A 26,379-nucleotide genomic window follows, 5' to 3' on the forward strand; every position below is an offset into this window, starting at 1 on the left:
TTAACAATTTAAGTTGAAGGGTTACTTGCTATAACCAGTATACTTTAAATACTCGTTATATACAAGTTCTAAATTTGGAGAGCAAAATATATGCAACCTACTTTTAACCTAATCACAATGTTTCCGCCGGTCGATGTTATATGTAATTAGTGAAATTTATATTATATTTAAATCTAAATATATTATGTTGCATTTTTTGTTTTCTAAATATTAATACAGGTTATTATACCCTCATTTAGTACCGTTCGCATTGATATTTTACTTTCGTCAGCCGACTAAATAACTTTCCGGAATGATTTTTACGACGTTACAGCTGCATGGTATTTTTTAACAATTAACATATTATTTGTCAATATAGAATTTTAAATAGAAAAAGGGTCCACTGGTAAATCATTACTTGATCGATTATATTGATTCTGCAACAAGCATTTTTGTAATATTTATATATGTTCGCAGGTAGCAGCAAGACAACAGCGCCTTTTGGCTCAGCAAGGCCCCAGTTCTTCAGAGAATCCTCCGAAAAATCAGAGCCGTTTAGAAGCTCTGAAAATGCACCGAATTAACGGAGTTCGGCAGCTGTTTACCGACAACGAAATTGGCGATCCATCGGTGTCTTCAACTACACAGTTTGTTAGCACGATTAAGGGAAAGAAGGAACCACCCCAACCTCCACCTCCGCCTTTAGCTCCCCTCAGTAACGTCAAAGCCAAAACACCTCCTGTCGTTAATGAAGACAGCGATTCGATAGACACCCATTCGTTATCTTCGACGTCTGGACTAGGCGGCGTAGTTGGTATCGTTTCCTCCACGGAAGATAACGAAAACTCGCTGACTAGCTTTGAGGGCCTTCTGAACGGCATGCCAATTGTCGAGGAGACGCTAAATGAGAGCAGCAATTCCAAAGATTCTGTAAAAAATTCCGGTAGTGAGATAAGTATAGATAAGCCGCTGCGTTTGGCCGATTTACTCGAGAAAAAGTTTGACAAAAATCCAACATTACTTAATGGTACGCTGGGTAAAGATCTGAAAAGTAAGCCGGAAAAGCAAGACTTAATTGAAAATCATATAGACAAGGTGTTGTTAGCCAGAGATGAAGCTAAGCTTGCTACAGATGATATGGAAGTTAAAGAGGAAGAGGCTAAACAAGGCATCAAGAGACATGCCACTGAACAGATAGTTGAGGTAGAAGCCAAAAAGCCCCATCTAGCCAATGTAAATGGCGCTAGTACTGTAGAATCTCTCGCACCCGATTCTTCGAGTTCAAATGGTGAAGAAGGACCGACCACGGTGTCAACAGCTGCTGCCAAGCTATTTGCCGACATAGCGGCCGATATTTTGGAAGATGAAGACGAAGAGCAGCTAATGCAGGAAGCACAAACGCCGGCAGCGACGCCCATTGTTGACCACAGCGTACTTCAGCAACAAATAATTGTCGAAAATAATCAGCAAATGTTGCTTTCTCAATCGACGAGGCAAATTATAGTGTCACAATCGCCGATGCCAACTTCCAATCAATCAGTCGTTATTTCATCGGGTAAGTTTTATTTTTATTTAACAATGTTAATAATGAAAATTTTTGTCGCAACAAGCAAGTTATACAAGTAATAAATAAAAAAAAATGATTTACCAAATAAACAAGACCCCATTTTGTATTCACCACCGAATTGCATCTAATCCTAATGATACACATTAGATTACTTCCGACCAGAAAATAACATAATAAAATGTATGTAAATAGTATGTTTAATCTGAATAGCTTTATTGAACAAAGAATAAATTAACCACTATAACGTCTATAACTAACTATCCTTACATGTAAGCAAGGATTTGAAACCTACAAAAATAGACGACTATTACATTCGCGATATTTTTTTTAAGTATAAATATAAAAAATTGTTTAATAACCTAATCCTTCAATTCGTTGTTAGGTGTTAACATTTCAAGTTTTGACAAGTTTTATTTAGTTATTGGTTGAATTTATGAGATAATCATGGAACGCTGAAAATTGTATTTTCGACATTCGTTACGTTTGTTCTTTGATTTGAGGAAATCTGCTACCTAAGCCCGAATCAAATACTTCTACAAATTTATACTAATGCTGACTATTATATCACAATTATCAGTTATGCTTTCAATTATATGAAAGTGACGATTTTGATTGATGACAAAGAGCGCTCTGGAGGGCCAAATAAGCCAAAATGAACCGCAGACTTATTGGCCGGAAACCCAGCTCTAAAATGACTTTTAGATAGGTTGGCAGTTGATGAACCGAACTGTTTCTTGATGTTTGCATTCAAAAGATCTAGAATATGGAGAAATGAGTACCTCACGAATTGTAAAATATTGTTTCAAACTGTTTCAACATCGTGGTTTCGTTGTTGCTTGTCAGACAAAAGAAAAATTTTCTTTGGTGTATTGTCATTATCGATGGAAATAAATATAGATCTTCTACGAACCTAAACACAAAGTGTCATGGTGTGGTCTCGGAGTTTATTCCCACTTGTTCAGATCGGTGTAACAACTTTGATGGCAACGGTTTTTAAAATACTGTTGAAGTGCGAATATGGATCAATAACGTGAATTTGTGTCAAACCAATTCTTTCGACAGACGCAGATGGATAGTTAAAAAAAAGTTGTAGAAAAGGATAGAAACTACTTTGATTAATTACTATATATTATATCAATTTCTCTCAATAAAATCCGTTTTAGAGGAATAAAAAACAGAATACATATCACCTATTAGCTAATTATCAAAATAGAACCATTAATTATTATTGATTCAGTATTTATTATGAATTATATTTAATTATATTATTAAATACTATTTATTATTTAGGGACCATCTATTTTTATATGACTTTATGATATATACCAACTAGGTGAATAAAATTCCTGAATATTAGTTGACTACTCAGTATTAATTGATAGATTATGTATTGACAGCGTGGTTAAACAATGTGGTCCGGTTAGTTAAGTTTATGCTATGTTATATGGTGTTGAAATTATTTACAATTTATTGAAAATAGTGTTTCAAGTCATAGATACTTGTTCATTCATGGTTCATTGTTTTCGAAGCTTTTTATACTAAGGGCTAATAAATAGTTTTGGTTATATGCTCTAAAAATGCCCTTTAGATAGTTTAAATAAAATTAGCTTCCACTATCCGTTTATTTCAATATGATTCTACCTCTTGTAGGAACGCAATTGAAAACACAAACTGGTCAAACGGTAATAGTACAAAATGCCGGAGTCCAACAACGACAATCTGTACTTATCCAGCCTACTAACGCTGGTCAGCTATTGCTGTCCCAGGGACTCCAGGGTCAAGTCCAGCTGGTCCCCGGCACGCAACCGGGACAGTACGTTTTGCAAACTAATCCATCTCAAGGTTAGTTCAAGCTATTAGATCAAATAATACCCTTTCCACTACACCATTTTTTGCTTGTTGCAATATTTTGATCTAAAACGTCTATCCAACTTCTGTCTATATTGGTGTATCTAATGCATCGTTTTATTTACAGGGTACGTTGTAGCGCAACCTCAAACAGCAGTAGTTCATGGGCAACCTCAAACTGTTCTGGTAGCCCAACAAGGTCAGAACGCTGGTGCTAAAACAATTATTATATTACAACAACAACCGACCAACGCGGCTACCCATCATCAGAAAGTAGTAGTCACTCCACAAGGGCAACAAGTGGTTGTTACACAAGTTCCTAGACCACTGGTACATTCTTCAACGGTATAACATATAATCCTTTTTATTGCTCTTAATTATCTTTTACAATAATATCCATATTAAATTGAAAAATATTTTGCAGGTATCAAATAATAATCTACAACAAACCAAGGTTTTGAGGCCAACACCATCACCATCGCCTGCTCTGAGTACCACATCCACGTCTTCGACAATAAGTAATGGCGTCAAAGATAAACAGGAAGATTTGATACCGAAAGTAAGAATAATAAGGGATCTAACCACACCATTTGTTTGCGAATGGGGCGATTGCATGGTGTAAGTATCACTAAACTAATTTTATTAACTGAGCAAAATTGTCTTTATAATTATTTTAGTGATACGAAGTTCAAATCACCTAATGAGGTGTATATGCATGCATGCGCTTCTCATTGCCCTCAAGGAGATGAAGAAGTTATTTGCCTGTGGGACAGATGTGACATGTTAAAGAGGAAAAGATTCTCTCTGATGACACATCTACATGATAAGCATTGTAACATTGAGGTATGAATGGACAAATTGAAGATATTATTTTTTTTTACTTTGTAATAATCAAACGGTATATTTAAGGCGATGAAACAGAGTTTGGTTCGGCGGAAAAAAGCATCTCAAGGTATCACTGTGGAACCTCCTCCATCAACACCCACTAATCATCCTGGTTACGCCCCCGATGCTGCCATACACGCTATTCAACGTCACGCATTAGAATTTGTTAATCCTAAAGAACTCCAGGTAACAATGTTATGTTTGGTTTTTAAGTGTTATTAAATAAGGAAGAGTTTCAAAGTTATTGTTATTTTACTCTTAATATTAACAATTTACCTTCAGCTTATTAGTAATTTTCAAATTGTATTAATTAATTAACATAACGTGAAACTTGACCCTATTATTTTTTTGCCAAATGCTTTTGCTTATTTCAAAATAAAGTGTACAAAATTAAGAGTTCTTTTTGCTTAGCTTCACATATATTTCAAGCTAAACTCAGGCATCAATTGATTTATATAAAAAATATAGAAGCAAGTGATAGCAGTAACCTGTATAAACCGTTACATTTGATTCAAAGTTATAATCCCTACTTTCTTAATTCTGTACTACTTTTACTATGCCTATGCATAAAGTGTGTAAAGTAAACATGAAGCTTTAAGACGCCTAGATATATATTACCCCTAATATAATCAAGTAAATGAAAGGAATTGTAATATCATAACAAGCATTGACGTACTATTTTAATTTGCACATAGATCAAATCGACTAAGCAGGGGGCGTCTACGTCAATTAAAGTCCTACCCCCACCTACAGATCAGGTGAGGCGCTTGTACTTAATGTCATTATTGTCATTATCTGTTTTTTGTTATTACTAGTTCAATTTATCAGTTTTTTTCGCACGTTTTAAGTTTACAGTCAATAATCCATTATTTAAAAATTTTATTACCATATTGTAGAAACATTAAAAATGCCAGATTTAGTAATAAAACTTAATTATAAATAGAGCTAAGTCAAATTTATTGACGAAGTACAGCCTCGTGCTTGGCAAGTTTTATCAATTGACCTAGATAAATCACTAATTATGATTTTGTTATCTAGTATTTTTGCATTGATTGTGACAGGTAATCTACAACCAAATTAATCATTCCCATTTTAGGAATTCTGGTGTTTTTAATGACTCTATCAAATATTGTTTCATGAATACCAATTGTAAATATATCAAATGGTGTAATAATACCTTATGCTTTCAGGACGATAATGAAGGACCAGTAACCAAAAGCATTCGATTGACCGCATCTTTGATACTACGTAATCTTGTTATCTACAGCAGTAATTGTAAAAGGTGAGTTCTTGGTTAATTTGGGATGATTCATATTATATAAATTTACATATGAGGGTTATTCAAATATAGTTCATTGGTGATATGCATATATTCCGATCCTCTCTTTTTCAATATAGCTAAATGAACAAAAAGTATAATTTCGCAACGCTTTATTTATTCGTCAGTAAAAACTGCTAGTTTGAATTGAACGTTTGCCTTCTGGAATTAGAGCTTCAACTGAAAAAACGGTGACAGACATACCATCCCCTTTTGCAAAGGCAACACTCGGCCATCACAGGTATTGTGGCGATAAAGGTTCGATATGACTTCTTACATAATAAAGGATTGATGACTTCAACCTACTACGGCTACATTATCCGTAACTTTTTAATAATATATAGTAAATAAATTTACTAAATTACACTGGCAACTAATGTGATATAATTTTTCAATGATAGAATTAAAACAGCTTCTTAGCTAAATGTATACGACTTATATCTGAATACCTTTGTATTTGTAAAACTTTTTAAATGATAAATCAATACATTATGTTTCCGATTTAGGTACTTAAAGTCATATGAATCCCATCTAGCAAATATTGCATTGAGCAACGTGGAATCGTCAAGAACGATAGCACAAATCCTCTATGATATAAACGATGGATCGTCTCACAGGTGACCTGTTTGACTGAGACAATTGCGTGAATGAGAACATGTGTATAGTAGTTAAGGGAAAAATGTAAATTATTTAATTCAAAAAAATAAAAAAGGATGTACAAATGTTAGTGTAGTAGGTTAAAAGCCTGTTGTTATTTTTATATAATTTACTAGGGTAATCAAAAGGCTTCTAAACTATGCGAAATTGTTTGGACCTTAATCCTAAATAAACACTAAACTGTTTTTTATATATATATTCTTTGTGCAATTTATTTCTGCAGATAGACTCAAGAAAAACGACAATTGTAAATAGGTTTTTTTGTGTATTTTGGATTTTTATTTCCATCATACATGTGATAGGAGCACACTTTTTTATCAGTATTATCTGAATTGAATGTAGGTATTCGTATATTGGCCTGTAGATTATGCGATTTTTAGCATAATTTCAGTCTCGACATACACTTTTCATGCTGGATGTTTCTCAACCCAAACAAGTAAAGTGAATGTTTACTTACCCAAAAATTATTAATTATTTTTTCCTGCAGCTCCAAAGCATAACAAAAAAATAAATAAACTTTGGCTTCTAATATACTTCATGTAGAAGCATCTAGCATAGGCGTCCTTCAAGGGTTTCATGTGATCAATTGTTATAAATTAATTGGAATAATCCAAAAAAAAGTTATATTTTGATTTTTTAACAATATTTTGATGGATGCCGAAGGAAACGATTGTTTTTTAGTCATTATTATATTAGTCTTTAAATTAAAAAAGACCAAAAAATTATAATTTAATATTTGGAGAACAGGTGTTGTAAATATTTTCTTTAGGATTTTTTACTGTAGCTGTAAAAATTGTAAAAAAATTATATCAGTCAATAAAAGATTGTTTTGCTTTTTAAGTATTCTAAAATTAATTTACAGGCCACTTATGAAATAAAAATTTTTGTTTTTTTCTTTTTTGTTTTTCAGTGAGGTATATCGAATCTCTCCAAACGACTGAGTTATGTTGTATGCGTGTGCACACAACTTTTTCATGTGCTTAGCATATCCATTTTAACCATAAAATCTGTAAAATATTACGAATATTATCAATGAAAATAAACTGCATTTAATGTGTGTCTATTTTTACTTTGCGTTTTTATTAATGATATTGCGATGTTATGTCATATTTAAAATGACAAAAGTTTCAAGACATTTAGTACATGTTTTTTCTCTATATTTTGGGCCTCATTCATACATAGAGCATTTATTTAATACAAACAGGACAGATTGTTACTGAAGTAGCATAAAATATAGTATGACTTAGGGTAAGTATTTCACGATTCAAATCTTTCAATTTATTTTGGAGAATCCATAGTGAATGGCATTGTTTATGGTTTATCACTCTTGTAGCTATATTAACGAAAAATCTACAAAATCAGATTTTTTATTAAATGTCAATTTCCAGCTTCAAAACTCTGAATTATGAATTAAAAGGGTATTTGTTGGAGGTTTACTTTTTAGCTGCTACTGTAAATCATTCAGTTTTATTGAAAACTGGCAATAAACAATCTAGAGGTATTAAGGGGCTGAATGTATTTGAGGTTCTTCAGGGATAAATTAAATTTGATATGAGATTTAAACCCCAAACTAAAATATTTATCCCACTACTAATCACAGAGGATTACATCAATTGTTTCTGAATACAGCACAATGACAGTTATTTAGAGACTCCACGATAACCTGTGATATATTGATTTACCACATGTTGCGCTATTTAGAAAAAACGATATTCATCAGACATTGCTCCTTCTAGTTATCGTTATCATTTCTACGAATCTCAAACACTGACCAAACAGGTACCGCATGAATTTAAAAATACTTTCATATTAAGCCATTAAAATTTATTCACATTTATTGTATATTTATACAGCTTGAAAAAGAATATAAACATAAAATATTTAAATACTAGAATACATCTCATTGAAATATATATGGTTAAAAAGTCACGCCACAAAAAAAATATATAAAAGAATCCGTATTATTAAAAAGGGTTTGAATTAAAATTTCACCGTTAATTATTGTCGTTTTTATAAAAATTGTAATTTTACTTTGTCAAGTCTCAAAACTGTATGAATTCTCAAATCTCAAATGCTGCAAAATATATAGAGAAATATATATATATATATATATATATATATATATATATATTATAAACTATCTATTATACTGTGATATGTTTGTTGAATTGTGTTTGTATATGTGGTTGCCTAATATTATTGTGTTAGGAATGAAATTATTTTTCATCGTGATGAAACAAACAAGTTTATTGAACAGCAGTTTTCACGTAACGGTATCTTAACGTTATTTATATAGAACTTGTTTTGAAACAAGGTTAGAGGTTAGAGATAACAATTGCTCTCAAATAGAATAGGAACCCCAATGACGAGTTATTTTCTTGTATATTGGCTGTAATGGAAGAAGTTCTAGCTGTTCTAAATAGAGTCGATGCGGTATGCTTCGATGTTGATTCAACCGTTATACGACAAGAAGGCATAGACGAATTGGCCATATTTTGTAATAAGGGTAAAGAGGTCGCCCAGCTGTAAGTACATTTAAAATTACCATGAAATGGTAAAGATCATTTCATCATTGCAGAACATCAAAGGCCATGACTGGCCTCATGACTTTCGAAGAATCTCTCCAATTACGTTTAGATATAATTCAACCATCACTAAGTCAAGTTAATGATTTTATACGTACTCAACCTCCAACTTTAACACCTGGAGTAAAGTAAATGTTTTCTAACTAAGCTAGTATTATCAGTTTTGTTAAATGTGTTTGGCTATTTTTAGAGACTTAATTCAAGTTTTACATCGTCGTAAAACTCCTGTATATTTGATATCTGGTGGATTCAAATGTATTATAGCTCCAATAGCTAGCCAGCTTCATATACCGTATGAGAATATATTTGCTAATAGGCTAAAATTTTATTATAATGGTATGTAATAAATAAGATTATTTTTAATGAATTACATGTTGAAGAGTCGTTTTGTCAATCTTACTTAAATTAGAAATGCTAAATTATTTAGGAGATTTCGCTGGATTTGATACAAATGCTCCAACGTCTCGAAGTGGAGGAAAAGGAGTGGTTATTCAACAATTAAAAGATAAATATAATTATAAAAATTTGGTATTGATAGGTGATGGAGTTACAGATTTGGAAGCAAGTCCTCCTGCCGATGCCTTTATAGGTCTGTGAAGTTTCATAAATTGTGATAGAAATATGTAATATAGGTTTTTAGGATATGGCGGAAACGTGATTAGGCCTATTGTAAAAGCTAAATCAAAATGGTTTGTGACAGACTTTCAACAAATTACTGTGGTCTTATCAGGCATATAAGTATTTTTTAATAATGATATGATGTCAAACAAATATATTTTTGGATAAACAATAATATATTTTTAAAAACCTGCATTTTTATTTCAATATTGTCAGAAAATGGGATACTTCATTATTAACAATAACAAATGTATATATAAATTAGTGATATACATTTGTAAAAATCCTTTAAAAATTAAAAATAAATTATGTCTTAATTTGTTTATTTGATTATTCTATGCCCATTGGTGTCAGGTTTGGAATGGATATTACTACTAGGATTTAAACAGAAACAGTAAATGTACTATATATGGCTTTTTGGCTAATTACTGTCTCTCATGGAGTTTACTTCATTAACTGTGGGCCAATTCCCATCCTGGAGGCAATCTTCAGTTGTGATGCTGCAGCATCTCTTAATGAAAACAAATGCACCATTTCCATTTCCGATCTGGCTAATGCAATTGCTTTATTGAACAAATCTATAGCTATTATCAAGTTTCCTCTAAAAAATTAATTATTAGTAGCGGTCAATAATTTTTAACAAGGATTGTTTCAATTTTTTTCTAAATTATGGAATAACTTAATACTGATATTTTTTGAAAAACTGCGCCTTGCAGATTTGTTACTAGGAATATGATTACCAACCTTTGCACTTCTACAGTCCCTAAAGTTTCATATGCGAATTCACATTTTTCGTCAATTTTTATGGCTTGGCGCATTAACTGAACAGCATTTTCTATTTCACCTTTCCATTGAAGAAGCAATAAACCTCTATGTACATATACAGATGCATTATTTGAATCAATGTCCATTGCCTTTTGATACAATTCTTCAGCTGATTGGAACTCCTGCCTTTCTGTTTGTACCTACAGTATTTTACTCATTATTAGGTCAAATTAATTGCACTTAAAACCTTACTTGAGCAAATAAAATATAGGTTTCTGGACAATTTGGGAATCTCTCTATTGATTTACGGAAGTCTTCTAAACTTTTTGCTAAAAGACCCGCATTTTGGCTTTGCATAGCATGTCTATAATCAGTATAACATTTTTGTACTACTGCTATGGGGAAATTTGGATTCAGTTCTACAGCTCTCTGAAAATCACTCCTAGCTTCTTCAGTTTTCTCCATTAATAATTTTACTTGGCCTCTATGATGAAATACATCTAAAAACAACTATTATAACCTAATAAACTCAACAATATAAAAAATTCACCAACCCGATATATTGGGCCCTAAACTAGCAGCATTATCAAAATCTGCAAGACATTCTTCTAACCTTTCAGTTTGCATATAAATGGAGGCTCGTTTAATTAAAGCATTTACTTTAATTTTAACATCAGCCTCTTCAGCATTTATAATGTTAGTTAAATCTTCAACTGCTTCTATAAATTGTGCAGTGAGAAAATTGAATGAAGCCCTGAGTGATAAAGCTTCAATTTTGAAATTAGACTCCGATTCACTAAGATTAAGTTCTTCAGTGCACGCTACAACAATCTCTTCATATCTTTCTGTAGCAAAAGCCAACTTGGCTTTTAAGAAACCTAAATTTTCAATTTTTAATGTTATACAGCTCTAAAAAAAACAAACTATAATATATTACCTTTTAATTCACCCTGACCTAGAGGTTCAGTTGCTTCTAATAATTTTTTATAAACTGGATCTTCGGAAAATGACGCAAAATATGTTTTAATGAAATTTGTTGATGGAATTATTGGTTTTCTATTTTTCATTGCAATTGAGGCATTTTTTTTACCCAATTCTTTGAGAACACGATCCGCCATTAATAGAGCACTTTGATTGCCAAAATTCTGTAGTAAACACACAGAAGTAACATCATCTAAGGCATTTTCCCAATCTTTTACCATTTCATAAGCCTTTGCTCGCCTAAAAATTAAAATAAATTTGATATCTATATAACTATTATCTATTAAGCAACTTTACCGGTATAAAGCTTTCTCATATTTATTGTTTAAATCAATAGCTTTATGGCAGTCAGATATTACTGCACTCCACTTTTTCAATTGTTCATAAGCTGCTGCTCTATTCTGATAATAGGTAGCTAAATCACTTTTAAACTCTTCAGGTATAATTTCAATTGCCTTATTGTATGATGCTATAGCCTCATCATATTTACCCCGTTTGAACAATTCATTACCTTCTGTTTTATATCTATGTGCGCAGTTATATGGGGTTTCTTCCTTTTCAACTGTTGTCGTCTCCTCTACTACATGCAAGGTTTGATTTTTGCTGGATTTCATATACCAGTACGTCAGACCTAATGCTCCAGCTACCCCCAGGCCAAGAGCTATTTGCCATTTTAGACTGGATAATCCTCCTGGAGTATTAGTAGATGACATGTTCAAATTATACTTTTATAGATAACTGGAGAAAATTTTTGGAAAAGGCCGTATATACGGCGAACCGAAAGGAGAACGAAAGAAGACTAGGTTAAGTGTCACTTTGATAGAAGTGTCTTCTGTTTTTGGGAATAATTAAAAGGTTTTTTATAATGTTTAAAAATATATTTAATTTTTTTGAGAAATATGGAATAATACCGGCTAACAAAAATATCGATATATCGGCCAAAAGAATAACGCTCAAAAATATTGATATTTTTTTCAAAAAATATCGATATACAGTTTTATCGATATTTTTCGGAATCCCTAGTTCGATTATATTCAAAGCATACTAATATAATTTCCGAACTATATTAATGATGTCAGATAAGATATTAGAATAATAGAAAAATTATCTTAATGATGTAGTGTTTATTTGACATATATTCAAACAAATTGATTCCAATCAAAATACCTAGTTTGTTTTCTAATATTAATTAAATGCTAATAATTTTAATTAGCTAATTTAATTGTTGTAGTTCGGTTCCAAACTTCGTGGGGTGAAGGCGTATTTTCAATACGCTCCAAGCTCTAGAAATATACCTTTCCTTAAAAAAAACAGTATTTTATTACGGTTATTTAATTGAGTGTTAAAAACCCATAACAGATGCGGCTATCCGTCTCTCAGCGGACCTAAAGTGTAGTGAATTCGTGTTTACGTGGCCAGACAAAAAGACTGCATCTCATTTTTATTAGTGTTTTAAAATTATTTCCCCTTATTTTACAACAGTCCTTTTGAAATTTATTTATAGTATTTTTAGTCTAGGATGTAAATAAAATAAAATATTAAAAATCTAAACAATGTATTTATTTTACTTTTTTATCCTCTGGATATATATATATATATATATATATATATATATATATATATATATATATATATATATATAATAGAAAACTTTGATATAAGATTAGAACAATCAGCAATAATGCAGACTCCACCATCAGAATGCACTACAATCATTAACAAAAAACAATTGAGAAGCCCAGAAGAAGAAATCGCGAGGAAACAAAGAAGAATCAGTGACTATTGGTTACAGAAACAAGTAGAGACAAAAAAGAACTTTAGCATCCTGTCGGAAGAAATTCAAAAGAATATACAACCAAGCCCTGACAAAGTTGTTCCCAAACCACCACCAATAACAGTCTATAAGGTAGGAGTAATAAAACACATTCATGACCTATTGAAAGCCATTACTACGGACTCCACAATTAAAACAGTGAGCTATGAAACAATAAAAATCCAATTGTTCGAAGCGGAGCACTTTAAAGTTCTTGTAAAAGAATAAGATGTAAGGAACACCCAATATCATACATTCAGGGCAAAATCTGAAAGAACATGTACATTCGTGTTAAAAGGATTATATCACGGGACGGACTTTAACACCATCAAGGTAGCCCTAGCTGAAAAAGGCCACGAGGTCGTAAATGTTCACAATATACGACATCGCACGACAAAAAACCTCCGCCAATGTTCTATATTGATTTAAAACCTAATGGAAATAATAAGGCGGTGTATGGAATCACCAAATTGGAAAATATTATTATTAAATGCGAACCACCACATACAAAAACAATTATACCACAATGCACGAGGTGTCAAGCGCACGGGTACACAAAGACTTACTGTCGCAAATCATATAGATGCGTAAAATGTGCAGGAGAACACAAAACAGGAGATTGTACTCGAAAAGTTCGCGATGAAAAAGTGAAATGTGCTAACTGTACCAGAAATCATCCAGCGAACTACAAGGGTTGCACAGTTCACAAGCAACTGTAGCAGAAACTCTATCCTGCCTTCAGAGAAAAAAGGTATCAACCGCAACAAAAATAATTCACACCTACCAGTCTACCCACCAGACCAAGTCAACCAGACATAACTTGCCAATATGAATAACATGCCCAAATGGTTGAAAATGGTTTAGCACAAAATCGAGAAACCACATCACAACCTACCAATCATCATCAAATGAGTACGATGCTTGGTCTACTCACAACCGTCGTCAGCACACTTGCCTAATGCCTGAAACCAATAGCCATAAAATCGCCGTCTGGAATGCCAATGGGCTTCAACAAGGCGCCAGGGAACTAAAAATGTTCGTAACTGAACAAAATATTGACGTTATGATAATTTCCGAAACACATTTTACGGAGAAACATTATTTGAAAATTCTCAAATATAAACTTTATCATACAAATCACCCTGATGATAAAGTACATGGAGGTACAGCAATAATTATTCGAGATGAAGAAAAATTCCTCAGAGACAAAGGCAAGCAACCAGTATAACCATATAGGAAGTGCATGGATTATTAACAATGTCTGCGATTTATTGTCCACCCAAACATAACAACAAGGCAGAACACTTTCAAGAATTCTTCAGCACGCTAGGTAATAGATTTATAGTCGGAGGAGATTACAATACAAAACATTTAATCTGGGGTTCAAGAATAAACGACGGAATTGGTGACAGCAAAGGACTGAATAGTATAAAAGAAAATTTAATAGGGCAATAAAAGAGCTGAAAGAACTATTTCAAAATGAACACAACCAAAGCATTCAAGAATACCTAGAGAATTTGACACCAACTGAGGCCCCAGACTATTCGTTGTCGAAAGCAGCAACAAAGCTTAAGAGACCCCAGCAGCATAAGCCACCTATTAAAACAAGCGAAATTAATTGGGCTAGAAGCAATAAAGAGAAGGGCGACATTTTCTCAAAACGAAAAAAGATGATGAAAATAAAATTACTAGTTTTCTGGATTCGCCATTTCAAATGGACTTACCGCACGAGAAATTAACGATCAAAAAAGTAAAACAAACAATAATGAGAGAAATTAATATTAAAAAAGCTCCTGGTTATGACTTAATTACTGGTAAAATTTTAAAAGAACTATCGGAAAAGGGTATGAAACTATTAACATGTATATTTAATGCTATGCTACGAATTAATTACTTCTACTAGCTTCTTACTACTAGCATCTGGAAAGTAGCTAAAACACTAATGATTCTTAAACCAGGAAAAATACCAGAAGATGTGACCTCTTACCGGCCTATAAGTTTATTATCGATAACCTCGAAAGTTTTCGAGAAACTATACATCAAGAAGCTAAACTATATAATAGAAAAAAGAAAAAAATATTACTTAATTAATTATTGAAAATAATATTGAGTTTTGAGCTTTGTCGTGTTGTCTTAATCGTTGGATAGCTGTTATTTTATTTGGCTTAAGTTCTTTTATTTTCCTCTGATACACTGTACACCCTTTATAAAGGTAGTTAGCAGGGTTTCTTTTTTCGTTGCATAATGCACATGTTGTTAGTTTGTTGCGTTGCTTTCTACATTGACTTGTGTGATGTTTACCAGCACACTTCACGCATCTAGGTTCCCTAGTACAGAAATTTTTAGTATGTCCAAGCTATTAGCAGTTTGTGCATTGGGGAATACTATTATTTTTCTTCGGGGATATCCTTTAAAATGATAGCAAGATTTTCTAACCGCCATTAACCCATTCGTGATCGTAAGTAAATCTTAATTTATTTTAATTTGAAATGTACTCCACTGTAGTCCCAGAAATTGGTATAATTAATAGTAGACGTAAATAAGAGTGTTTTTTGGAAATGAATAAGTTAAATTATTTACCATTGAGTAATTGAGTGTTTCTACTACAGACGACGACACATTTATATCGCAATTATGTAGAAATTATAATGCATGAAAAAGTTCTGATACCAATAGGGTGTAGGGGTGTAGGCCACCGAGAAAAATATGGATATATCGATATTTTTAAAAATATTGGATATGGACATTTTTTGCAGTATATATTAAAGTTTTTAATAAGCCCTTAGAAAGAAATACTAAACATTTAAAATTATGTACCAATTTAAAAGGTTTATTAAAAATAATTGAAAGAAATATGTTAAATTTTTTTGAAAAAATATCGAAAAATCGGCATAGAAAAATATCGATGTATATAGTTTAATTTGGAAAATATGTACGGATGTATTTATCCCGTACTTATTGATACAAGTACAACAGAACGGTAGTAATAAATATACTGCAAGGACGTGAATAAGATGTAATATATGATTGGCTATTTGAGAGTAAGCGCACTTAAAATGAATATCATTTCATAACATTTTTAGTTTGGTTGTGTTTGACATTTCTATTGCTTACATGCTCGTATTTCGTTGAGAAATTTAGTTAAAGTTTCTCTTTGAAAAACAATTCATCACAACGCGAATATAGTTATCAATATTTTACGAAAATTAATGAAATTGAAGGTTGAAAAACTTAACTCAAAAGTTTGATTTTTTAAACTTGTATCAATAGATACCTATTATGTTGCTAAAATTTAGTAATATACCTTTCTTCTTCACTAAATAACTGAAAGTAATATAAATAAAATCTTTTAACTGAGGTAGTGAAAACATTATTGAAAACAAAAGAAACAAAGTAAAGTTTATGTCAAATATAGTATATTTCAATATCAAAGTAACAGCATCCGTATATTCAGTTATGCACATTCATTTTTGCACATTTGTTATTTTCACAGGATTGTAAAGATGTAATCATAGAATTAGCAAATAATAAATACATCTTGATGTAGATAGCATCACGTTAGACAAAAAGCAAGACATATTAGAACCAAAATAAAACAACTATATTGGTTAGTCGGAAGATACTCTCAACTTGATCTAAAATCAAAGAGGTTGATCTATAATACAATTATAAAGCCAATTTGGACCTATGGGGTTGCACTAAAAATTCAAATCAACTAGCCATACAACGCTGTCAAAACAAGGTTCTTCGATTGATTACTAATGCCTATCGCTATGTAACTAATGAAGAACTGCACGATAACCTGGAAATCAAATGGATTTGCTAAGTAATCCAAGATTTCGCCTTGAAACACGAAAAAAGATTACTAAAGCATACTAATGTGGGAGCAATACAACTGCTGGACGGCACGCGGGATGTCAGAGGAGATTGAAACGAACAAAACCATACGAACTTATATAAAGTGTATACATTTAGTGTAAACTGTATCTATACGTTAATAATTAATAAACAATTATAATTTTATAATTGAGGAATACATACTGATGTATTTTCTCGCACTCGTCTTACTTGTTAATTAATCCAAGTACATAGGAGAAGTAGTAATAAAATAATTGTAAATTGAGATTACACTAAGCGTATCTAATAAACATGTTATAAAAAAAATCTTGATGTAGATGATCGAAAGCGCATTTGAACGATCCAATTATATAGTACACCATGTTCACTTCCCTGTAGACTGTACTACATTGATTTGAAAATTAACACTGTACTAAGCATACAGCATATTTCATGTCGCATACGTGACGCTAGACTTAAGTATGAAATATTATGACTTGACATATATGTCATTTTATTCTACTGACATCAAGCTTCAAAGCTATACACCATAGATTAACTGTACATGTTATATTTTGCGAAATATAGATGCGTCATAGATGTATACCTCTTTGAAAATTTTTGTTTTCAAAAAATAAAGTTTTGTGCCTGAAAATGTGCATTTGCGGCACGCATTACTTTTCTTGTTTAATCGAAAAAGGCCGCTGCATGTCATCATTTGCTGGTAGAAACTTACGATAAGCATGCTCTAACCTTAAATACTAATGAAACTGGTGATTTCGATGTGCAAGACAAATAATCTTCTGGTATATCGAAAACATTTGAAACTGAAAGAGTTATTGGATTAAGATCCAAGATCATTAAGAACCCAAAAAACGATTAGCAACCAATTACGAGCAATGGGGAAAATCGAAATAGTCCAAAACCAAAAAACCGTCTGTGACATTCTGCTTTAAAGGTATGACCAGAAGTCATTTTGCATCGAATAGTGACTAGTGATAAAAAATGAATTTATAACCCTAAGCCCAAAAATCAAAATCGAGCGGGACCAGAATGACAATACACCGAATTGGTGCTGTTGAAACATGGTGGAACAGTTTAACGTTGTAATGTTGCTAGCGACAACAAATTATTAATTTGATGCATTGATCGAAACACATCCTGAATGAGCCCGAAGATACGGTGAAGTGATTTTTCAGCACGATCGCAGTATCATAAAGCAAAGCCGGTCAAGGAAGCGTTGAGGATGGGACATATTATCGTACTCGCCGTACTCTCCAGACCTTGCTCCGCACGACTATCAAATTTTCTCATCAATGGGACATGCTTTTGCAGAAAAGCACCTCGCCAATGTCGAAGAAGTTAGAAAATAGCTCGATGAATGGTTTTGCTCAAAAAATAAATAGTTTTTTTGGGACGGCATCCATAAAATGCCTGAAGGATGGGTAAGATGTATAGAATTAAATGGCCAATACTGTGATCAAATACATTTTTCCTTTTTTTTGGAAATGATGTAGTTTTTTTCGAGAAAAAAAAACGGTAATTACTTTAAGGTACATCTGGTAGCTTCAGAGGATTATGAAACATGGTCTACAATTGTATCAAATACTCCAATGGTCTCTCCTAATTAAAAACTCATTTCGAAGGTCATTTTTGTAGTCTATCCCTACCCACGAAGGCACTTTGTATAAAATATTTCTTGAATTCGTATAATGTATCCAATAAAACAGTGACCCAAGACTACCGGGAAGTGAACAAGATGTAGTATATGATTAGCTCGTTCTGCGCATTCGCATTGTGATACGGTTATGTTTTCACTTAGTTGTTAATTTTTTATATGGTTGTGAATATTTAATGGAATTTAGAAAAAAAGAACAAAAACTAGTTTATCATTGGCAATGAACAAATTACAACGAAGCTGAGACGACAAATTGAGTTTGTCAATAATAATATAAGTTTATGATTATATCCCAGTAAGTATCCGTTAGTATACTATATATTAGTGGAGCAAAATTAATCCGAAAACATAACTAAAATTGAACTATGAATAAAAACCTTACCTATTTTTTATAAATTAAGTCCATCCTACGTTTTTTTCTCTTCACAAATTTGGTAATCAATTTGTCAATAAAATTGTCTATTTCGGAGATAAACTGCTTTTCAATAGATAGCATGGAAAGAGCTGTTAAACGATCTTCGGACATTGAATTGCCAAAAATGCAGATTTATTTTTTTTTGTTCTGGGCTACAACCCGGCGGTGGAATGCACGACGCATACCTGGTCGCGGAAACTTGCCCTGGAGTGACAAGTTGGACTGGGTTATGCGGGATTGCTTCTGGGCTTATCAATAAACTAAACCGAAACTGCCTCACAGTTGACCCCTGTGGATCGCTACTGCTACTGCATTACATTTGGGGATATGGCACCCGCTGATCGGGCATCCGTTATTGGGCACGAGGACCAAGCGATTCTATTGATTCGCGAACTTGTGTTAACACACGACTGGATACTGTCGTATGGGGGCAAAAGCTATATCTGCAGCGGCGGTTGAGGTCGTTTCAGCCTGGAAAAGGGGGGAGGTTAGCGGTGACGCGATGCTAAGCTCCCAACATGTTGACCATCTCTTGAACAAGCGCGTTTTCAGAAGAAATTGAGCTGAGTTGTTGTTTGTGGAATGATTGAGATATGAAGTGCTTGATCTCTGGAGTGTCAGTTTCCCTATGAATTTGATTATTTCTGACAAACCATGAAGCTTGAAGGCGTTTGACCTGGTTGGTTGTAACAAACATGAAGTAGGCATTAGATCTGTATAGGAGTACGGACAGAATTAACATATTGTAAAATAAGCTTTTGATGGAGATGGAAAGTCTGCTAGAAGGGCAGGTTAGAGAAAATAGCAGTTTGCTATCCCTGAACCTTTCTGGATTTGAGAACGCTAACCGAACCGTCGGTCGAAGTGGAGACTTAGGTACGTGATGTTATCCAGTCATGGAATTATTGCGGTGTCGATCTTAAGTTGCGAGACGCGCAGTATGTAACGCTTCTTATGGAAAATGATGGACTGGGTTTTCAGGGGCTTGATTTGCAACCTCCAGAATTTGAACTACTTGACTGCATGATTAAGCTGCTTCTGTAAACGTTCATGAATTATAACTTCGAATCTGGCGGCCGTGAAGAAAGCAGTGTCGTTAGCGTAAAACGCGACGTCAATGTGCTCTTTTCTCGGCAGATTTGAAATAAAGGGGTTAAATAAGGCTGGGGCCAGCGGGGAACCTTGAGGTACGCCGGTATCGATTTGTTTTCGACTGGAAAGTGTTTTCCTGATCTTAACCTGGAAAAATTTGTCCGATAGATAGAACTTGATGAGAGTGGTTAGGTCTTCTGGAAGGCCGCACGCATTTTGCGATCAAACCGTCGTGCCAGACGTTGTCGGAGGCTTTGGTTAGGTTCAGAAGGACTGCTCCAAGCTTTTTATGTTGGTCAAGAGCGTGATGGATGTGTGCAGCCAGACGGGTAGCCTGATGGACGAATGAGTGATGAGCGCGGAATTGTTAATCAGGAATAATGTTGTTTTCCTTAGTGAAAGAGTTGAGAGTCTAGAATATTGCCCTCTCGGCAAGCTTCGAAATGGCATTGAGAAGGCTGATGGGCCTGTATTCAGATGGAGAAGATTTTGCTCCTTTCTTGGGAATAATCGCTATATGTGTGTATTTCCAAGACGCCGGAAAATGTTGCAGCCTTATGATGAAATTAATGATGTTTGGTAGTTCCGCGAGCTACTTATGCGGGAACTTTTTTAAATGGGTAATCGATATTCCGTCGAAACCAAGTTTGCCAATCATAGTCTGTAGAGACTTTCGAGACACGAAATGGTTGAAAAGAAGGGTTACTGGTCTTTTGATGGAGTTGGATTCGTCGATGACAGTGTCGTTGTCTTTAGCTTTAGCGTTCTCTGAGGGTGGGAGGCATTTCATCTGAGCCTCGTAGGTCTCTGCGAGGAGCTCGACATTTTCTTGGTCAGTGACTGCGAAATTTCTTATAACCGCTGACTTCAGGGGGGGATGACATTGTGCGTCTTCCCCACGAGGCATTTGGAGAGACGCCAGAAAGAAGGGGGTCTATCCAGTCTTTGGTCCGCGAGAAATGAGTTCCATTTTATCGCTCGCCAGGTCGAGACGGCCTTCTTTACCCCATTGATGCTCTGTTCGTCTCCCTTTTGTTTGCGGCATCAAGGGTGAATCGAGCTAATCTGCATGGATAGTTTTTAATGCGAATTTCACGTTTAAGAGGAGCGGGAAGGTTGTTTCTCTATGGTTGGGGTTCTGACTGAATATCTCTGGAGACTGAATATCACGAGTTAGCTTGAGTACGGCTTCCTCGAGCTGTTCTTCAGTGTTAATTTTCGGAATTGGATCGGATTCCCGGAGAAAAGATTGGTAGTTCTTCCAGTCGGTTTTTTCCCCAAAACTTGTGAGTGGGACTTGATTGGTGGCGCAGTTTTCGAGTTTGAGAAGGACCGGACGATGATCAGAGCCTAGTTCATCAAGAACTCGAACTTCGGAAGGGCGATTTACGTCTTGAAGAATAAAGAAATCAGAGACTCTTGCTGCGCATTGAGAAGCTGAACTTGTATCATCAGTATAAGAGATTGGAACAGTCATTTCGAAGATTTAAAAGGCTGCTGGAAGTTAAATAAACAGGTAAATGTTGCCGCTTATGCGGCAATATTTTTGAAAAGGCGAGCTAGTTGGTGAGCCAGGGCGATCACTTGCAGGAAAGCCTGCGTGTCAGTAAACGCCTGCATTGGGAAATTAAGGTCCGGTGTAGTGGCTGAAGCAGGCTGGGTAGCACCGGCTAGTTTTTGGGCTAGCTTACTGCTACCTTGGTTACTTCATGCAGAACCTTGTGCCTGGATTCGGTCGGAATTTTTGGTTTTCTCGGAGCAAGGCGGAGCTGCAACCGGTGAAGTTTGCGGTGTGAATTTCACCGCACTTGCTGCACTTTGGGGGTGCTTATGGAATTTTGGTACAGGATCTAGTGTCGTGATGCCCGACACATTTGACGCACCGCGGGTAGCTCAGCAATGCGAGCTGGAATGCCCGAAAAGCTGTCACTTGAAACATTGTACTGTCTGGCCGTTCCCTCCTGCAGAATTATTAGTTTCCTTAATTATTTATTCATGACAAAGCTGACAAGCATATACTGTATCAGATTGTTCTATATTTCTTTGGAGATGCCTTTAAATACTAAAGCATTCTTTAGGTGTTCACTTAGAGTTGCATCTAGTTCAGCCAAAAAATGTATGAGTCCATGAATTTTTTTAATTAATCTCCTAGAACGTTAACAGTATGCCCATGGGCAATAAGTATTATTATATGAATTCAGTTATATAATATAACTATACTGACATGTAGTAGATTACTTCAGCAAGTAGATCACTTCAGCAAGTGATTTATAATCTAAATGTTATTCTAGATACCATTCTAACTTATTTTAAAGTCTATCCTAACTTATTCTAAAAACTATTATAGCTTATTCTAAAGATCTTCTATGTGTCAATTAATCAGTTCGTATGGCAGTTTGCATTTGAGCCTACACACTTCACTGCCATGGCGCACATTTAACTGTTTGGAGAGTGCATTGGGATGCACTAATAGTCTTTCAGAATACTTCGCACTAATACTCCGAATCACACTCGTTATGGTTTCTATGGGGCTATCAGGCTGAATCAGTTTGTTGGACACGTAACATGGGACATCGACGATGACTCGCAACGCTTTATTCTGGAACCTCTGGAGGATATCTATGTTAGATTTTCTACTAGTACCCCACAGTTCAATACCATAGGTACAAATGGGCTTAAGTATTGAATTATACAACAAAACCTTATTATCCAATTATAATTTAGGTGTACACCCTATCGGCCAATATATTTGGTTTAGTTTAACCCCAAGCTGTTTCCGTTTTGTAACTATATGTTTTTTTCCATATCAAACGCCGATCGAAATGTATTCCAAGATATTTAACGATGTCTGCTTGCGGAAATTCATGATTATTCAATTTTACTGGGGGACATGTTCTTCTATAAAGGGTGAATGTCACATGGGTAGATTTTGTCTCATTTGCTTTGATACGCCACGTTTTCAACAACATTTCGACTTTATTAAATTGAAATTGAAGGTTTCTTGTGGCTGATATTGGATCCTCGTGTGATGATAAAACCGCTGTATCGTCAGCATATCTTACAATAGTAGTGTTTCTTGAAATCGGTAGGTCTGCTGTATACATAAGATATAACAATGGGCCAAGGACACTGACCTGCAGAACACCGGAATATGTTGGGTGTAGGCCAGTGTATTCATCACCCTGTTGTTCCCACAAGAATTCACCCACATCACCCATCAACAAAGTGTACATGGGGTAAAAGCTTTTTCAATTTAACATGGAGTCCAGTGTGCCACACCTTGTCGAAGGTCTGAGAAATATCGAGAAATGCAGCGGAACAATAATATTTTTTATCGTTTAAGTTTTTGTTAATTTGGTTGACTAATCTATGTATTTGTTCTATTATTCCATGTTTAATACGGGACCCAAATTGATGGTCTGGAATTTCTCTCCTCTGCGATTATTTTGAGTCTCTTAATTTCGAATAATTGAGATCACAGATAACAGGCTTATAGGATATGATAACAGGAGACGTCTTCTGATTTTTTCCCAGGTTTAAAAATCATAATGATTTGAGCCACTGTGCAAGTGCTAGGAAAATAATTAAATCTTAGCATAGCATTAAATATGAATGTTATTAATTTTATGTACTTTCCTGACAGATCTTTTAAGATTCTTCCATTTATTATGACAAAACCTGGAGCTTTTTTAAAATTGTTTTCTTTATGCATTTTTTGTTTTACTTGTTTAACAGTAAATTTCTCATGTGGCAGATCCATTTGAAACGGAGTATTAAGAAAGTCAACTATGTTATTTTCTTCTATTGCGGATATTTCAGACGGATACGGATTAAACACTGTCTTTAAATATTTAGAGAAAACTTCCGCTTTATCTTTATCATTCTTAGCCCAGGTATTGTTGTCAATTTATATGGGTGGGTGGTGTTGTTGAGGTTTTTTTAATTTTTTTAAGTATATGAAATATCCTCGGATTCTGGGAAGTATCGCTGTCATCATGTCCCCGAAGAGATATTTTCAACGCTCCATAAAATGTAATACAATTTATAATTTTTGATAAAACATATCTATTCTTTGACAGATTTTCATTATGTCTTTGTATATTTATTCAATGCGCAGAATCTAATTGAGTCATAATATTAGTTGACCCTAGTAATGCGTATTCCATACAGTTATGAAGATGGATTTTAGAGTTTTCATGTCTTTTATTTCCCAAGTTAAGTGCTCTAAATCGATGACTCCAATTTCCGTCCAAGTCCCAATTATCGCCACCGAAAAATAAGCAGGGAAATCTGATTTGTGAAACAGTGATTTTGTTGACTTCTCTCACACGCCAAAACAAACAATACTTAATTATTATCTTTCTAATTATATCTCGTTCAGAATGCTCAATAGAGTTGATTGTATTATAAAACACAGAAATTTGCTTATACAGTCTATTCAAAGTTTTTTTTAGTAATGCGTCATGGATATTTGTGACGTCGGAACATTACAATGTTGCTGCATCCACTCTGAGTTTTAGTTCAGTTTGGCTTTTGACATACAATAAAATTCTAATCTAAATAAAATAATTGAACAAAAATGTTATCAAATATAATTTATTTTAACATTATAGTACATCTAATACATATATTATCCAAAGACTTAAAACTACAATTAAGAACACGGGTATAATAGTTTACAGGTTAGATTTGTTTTGTTTACATTGAACTCTTTTCCACACCATCCATGAGGTAGAGTTTCTAGGGGCGTTTTTTTATCTAGTGTTATCCCCTGGAAGCCTAATCCACCTAATCAACAATTGTATATCTGAGAAACGTATTTTACTTTCATTCGAGAGCATATTTAGTGTTTACGTTTAGTTCTTCTTGATAAAATTAATCACTGAATTCTGTTTAATGCATTTACCATATCTACAAAACAGTTAGTATTCATTCTCTCCTTATACATTCTGACCTAATGCTTATGTTTAATTTTAAACAATTACAATCATATCTGTGCATACAAATCTTTCACGCCCTACAATACCATTTTCTATAGTTATATTCAATTAATTAGGTGCATACCTTTAGTTGTTTTCACTCTCATCACTCTGTCTCAGGAATTTCCAGCATTGCGCAGCATTATCACATATTCTGAAAGTTTCCTTCAGTCACTTTTACTTTACGACTCACTGTCTAATTCAATCACTAAACTATTAATTTCTAATCTGTATAAAACATGCTCAAGATTCTACCATTTATCAAGTTGATAATACTTCCTTCCGCATATCCAAACAGTTTTTGATGGAATATCCTTGTCAACCAGCAATACATTTGCAATTAACTATTAATAAATAAAATGACCAACAAAACTCATTTGAATGTTATTGTTATATTGAATATTTTTATTGCCTTTACACTTTTTTGTTATTGTCTTACCAACAGTGCCACAATGAACCATTTTGAAATATCCAAGTTTCTTATATTATTTTATGCCCTTAATTGAATTCATTTTAAGGTAATGTCTGGAAGTTCCATTAAACCTCTCCTAGGGTTATCTTTACACCATTTAAACCTTATGCCCTGTTAGAGTGTATGAAAGGATGTCTTACATCCCTCAAAAAGCTGCATGTCCCTAATTCTTTTATGTATACTTTCCAGAGAGACAATTTTCTCTAAAATAATTTTATTAAATTATATTTGCTGTTCTTATACATTTTGTATATTTGGTCTTGAATAGAGCCAATATCAAGATTGTCAAGATTCGTCACCCACTTTTTATGTAGACGGGTTTTCTTGGGTGAATCTAACGTATTGTTCTTCATTTTATAAGCGATGTTATTCACAGTACCCACAGTAATATTTAGCACCCCAGCAACCCGCTAATTTTAAAACATTTTCAATAAAATTGTAGGGACTTATATTATTTAATATCATCAATAATTACCTCTCCAACGGAATTTACCAGCAAAAGGGGGCCTCCGTTATCTTGTTCCTTTTCGAAATAACCTATTAAAGCCGCAATCAATTTGTGAATAGTTTAAACAATATAACCCAAAGACTGAAAAGACAAATACTGGAAATAAAAAACAAAACCATAAATGACTATCTAAGAAATTTAACAGATGATAAAAAAACTGATTACTCACTCTTGAAAGCCACAAAATATCTAAAGCGCTCATGTCTACACAGTCCACCTATAAGAGACCTATGTGGGAATTGGGCACGTGACAATCGCCAAAAAGCAGAAGCATTTGCTTAATATCTAGAAAAAACTTTCAAACCAAACGAAACTAATATTGAACATAATTTACCGGACATAGAAGCTTAAAATTCGGTGATTGAATTAGTCACGCCGAAAC

The 26,379-nt window shown here is 33.8% G+C and overlaps 3 protein-coding genes across 12 annotated transcripts in view; 2 read left to right on the forward strand and 1 right to left on the reverse strand.

Moving 5' to 3' along the window:
* Window positions 1–7,311, forward strand: part of Bap170 (Brahma associated protein 170kD) — a 31,605-nt gene extending 24,294 nt beyond the window's left edge. For 5 of the 9 annotated variants that reach the window (XM_076401214.1, XM_076401217.1, XM_076401218.1 and 2 more), the window contains 9 exons: window positions 457–1,534; window positions 3,197–3,388; window positions 3,522–3,739; window positions 3,819–4,012; window positions 4,072–4,237; window positions 4,304–4,465; window positions 4,975–5,037; window positions 5,470–5,561; window positions 6,104–7,311. In XM_076401214.1, the coding sequence (XP_076257329.1) occupies window positions 457–1,534; window positions 3,197–3,388; window positions 3,522–3,739; window positions 3,819–4,012; window positions 4,072–4,237; window positions 4,304–4,465; window positions 4,975–5,037; window positions 5,470–5,561; window positions 6,104–6,218 (2,280 nt within the window). In that variant the 3' untranslated portion in view covers window positions 6,219–7,311. The remainder of the gene's footprint in view (window positions 1–456; window positions 1,535–3,196; window positions 3,389–3,521; window positions 3,740–3,818; window positions 4,013–4,071; window positions 4,238–4,303; window positions 4,466–4,974; window positions 5,038–5,469; window positions 5,562–6,103) is intronic. The other 4 variants (XM_076401213.1, XM_076401215.1, XM_076401219.1 and 1 more) reach the window with 2 other exon arrangements.
* A 1,151-nt stretch (window positions 7,312–8,462) lies between these two features.
* On the forward strand, window positions 8,463–9,646 carry aay (phosphoserine phosphatase). Of its 2 annotated transcripts, none has more exons than XM_076401276.1 (5): window positions 8,463–8,779; window positions 8,833–8,967; window positions 9,030–9,175; window positions 9,267–9,428; window positions 9,480–9,646. In XM_076401276.1, the coding sequence occupies exons 1-5, from the start codon at window positions 8,649–8,651 to the stop codon at window positions 9,575–9,577; spliced, it is 672 nt and encodes a 223-aa protein (XP_076257391.1). In that variant the 5' UTR covers window positions 8,463–8,648; the 3' UTR covers window positions 9,578–9,646. The 2 variants fall into 2 exon arrangements, with proteins under 2 accessions (XP_076257391.1, XP_076257390.1); XM_076401275.1 differs by having other exon boundaries at window positions 8,506–8,779; window positions 9,249–9,428.
* On the reverse strand, window positions 9,615–12,018 carry Tom70 (Translocase of outer membrane 70). Its single transcript, XM_076401272.1, has 6 exons — window positions 11,501–12,018; window positions 11,160–11,443; window positions 10,777–11,100; window positions 10,475–10,722; window positions 10,202–10,422; window positions 9,615–10,058 (listed from the first exon to the last, which is right to left on the reverse strand). Exons 1-6 carry the CDS (start codon window positions 11,914–11,916, stop codon window positions 9,902–9,904), a joined length of 1,650 nt encoding a protein of 549 aa, XP_076257387.1. The 5' UTR covers window positions 11,917–12,018; the 3' UTR covers window positions 9,615–9,901.
* Window positions 12,019–26,379: the final 14,361 nt, after the last annotated feature.

Source organism: Rhynchophorus ferrugineus, unplaced genomic scaffold, assembly GCF_030347505.1.
Source record: "Rhynchophorus ferrugineus isolate W39M unplaced genomic scaffold, kcgeb_rfMv2 rfM3, whole genome shotgun sequence".
In the NCBI taxonomy this organism is placed as follows: Eukaryota; Metazoa; Arthropoda; class Insecta; order Coleoptera; family Curculionidae; genus Rhynchophorus; species Rhynchophorus ferrugineus.

What these genes read in the sequence shown, in the direction of transcription:
- aay (XM_076401275.1), top strand. Translation starts at nt 8,649, where the DNA reads ATGGAAGAAGTTCTAGCTGTTCTAAATAGAGTCGATGCGGTATGCTTC. An exon ending in GCTAAAATTTTATTATAATG is followed by an intron (nt 9,176 to 9,248) that starts GTATGTAATAAA and finishes TACTTAAATTAG; the next exon opens with AAATGCTAAATTATTTAGGA. An exon ending in TCCTGCCGATGCCTTTATAG is followed by an intron (nt 9,429 to 9,479) that starts GTCTGTGAAGTT and finishes ATAGGTTTTTAG; the next exon opens with GATATGGCGGAAACGTGATT.
- Tom70 (XM_076401272.1), bottom strand. Translation starts at nt 11,916, where the DNA reads ATGTCATCTACTAATACTCCAGGAGGATTATCCAGTCTAAAATGGCAA. An exon ending in TATGAGAAAGCTTTATACCG is followed by an intron (nt 11,444 to 11,500) that starts GTAAAGTTGCTT and finishes TTTAATTTTTAG; the next exon opens with GCGAGCAAAGGCTTATGAAA. An exon ending in GGGACTGTAGAAGTGCAAAG is followed by an intron (nt 10,059 to 10,201) that starts GTTGGTAATCAT and finishes TTAATTTTTTAG; the next exon opens with AGGAAACTTGATAATAGCTA.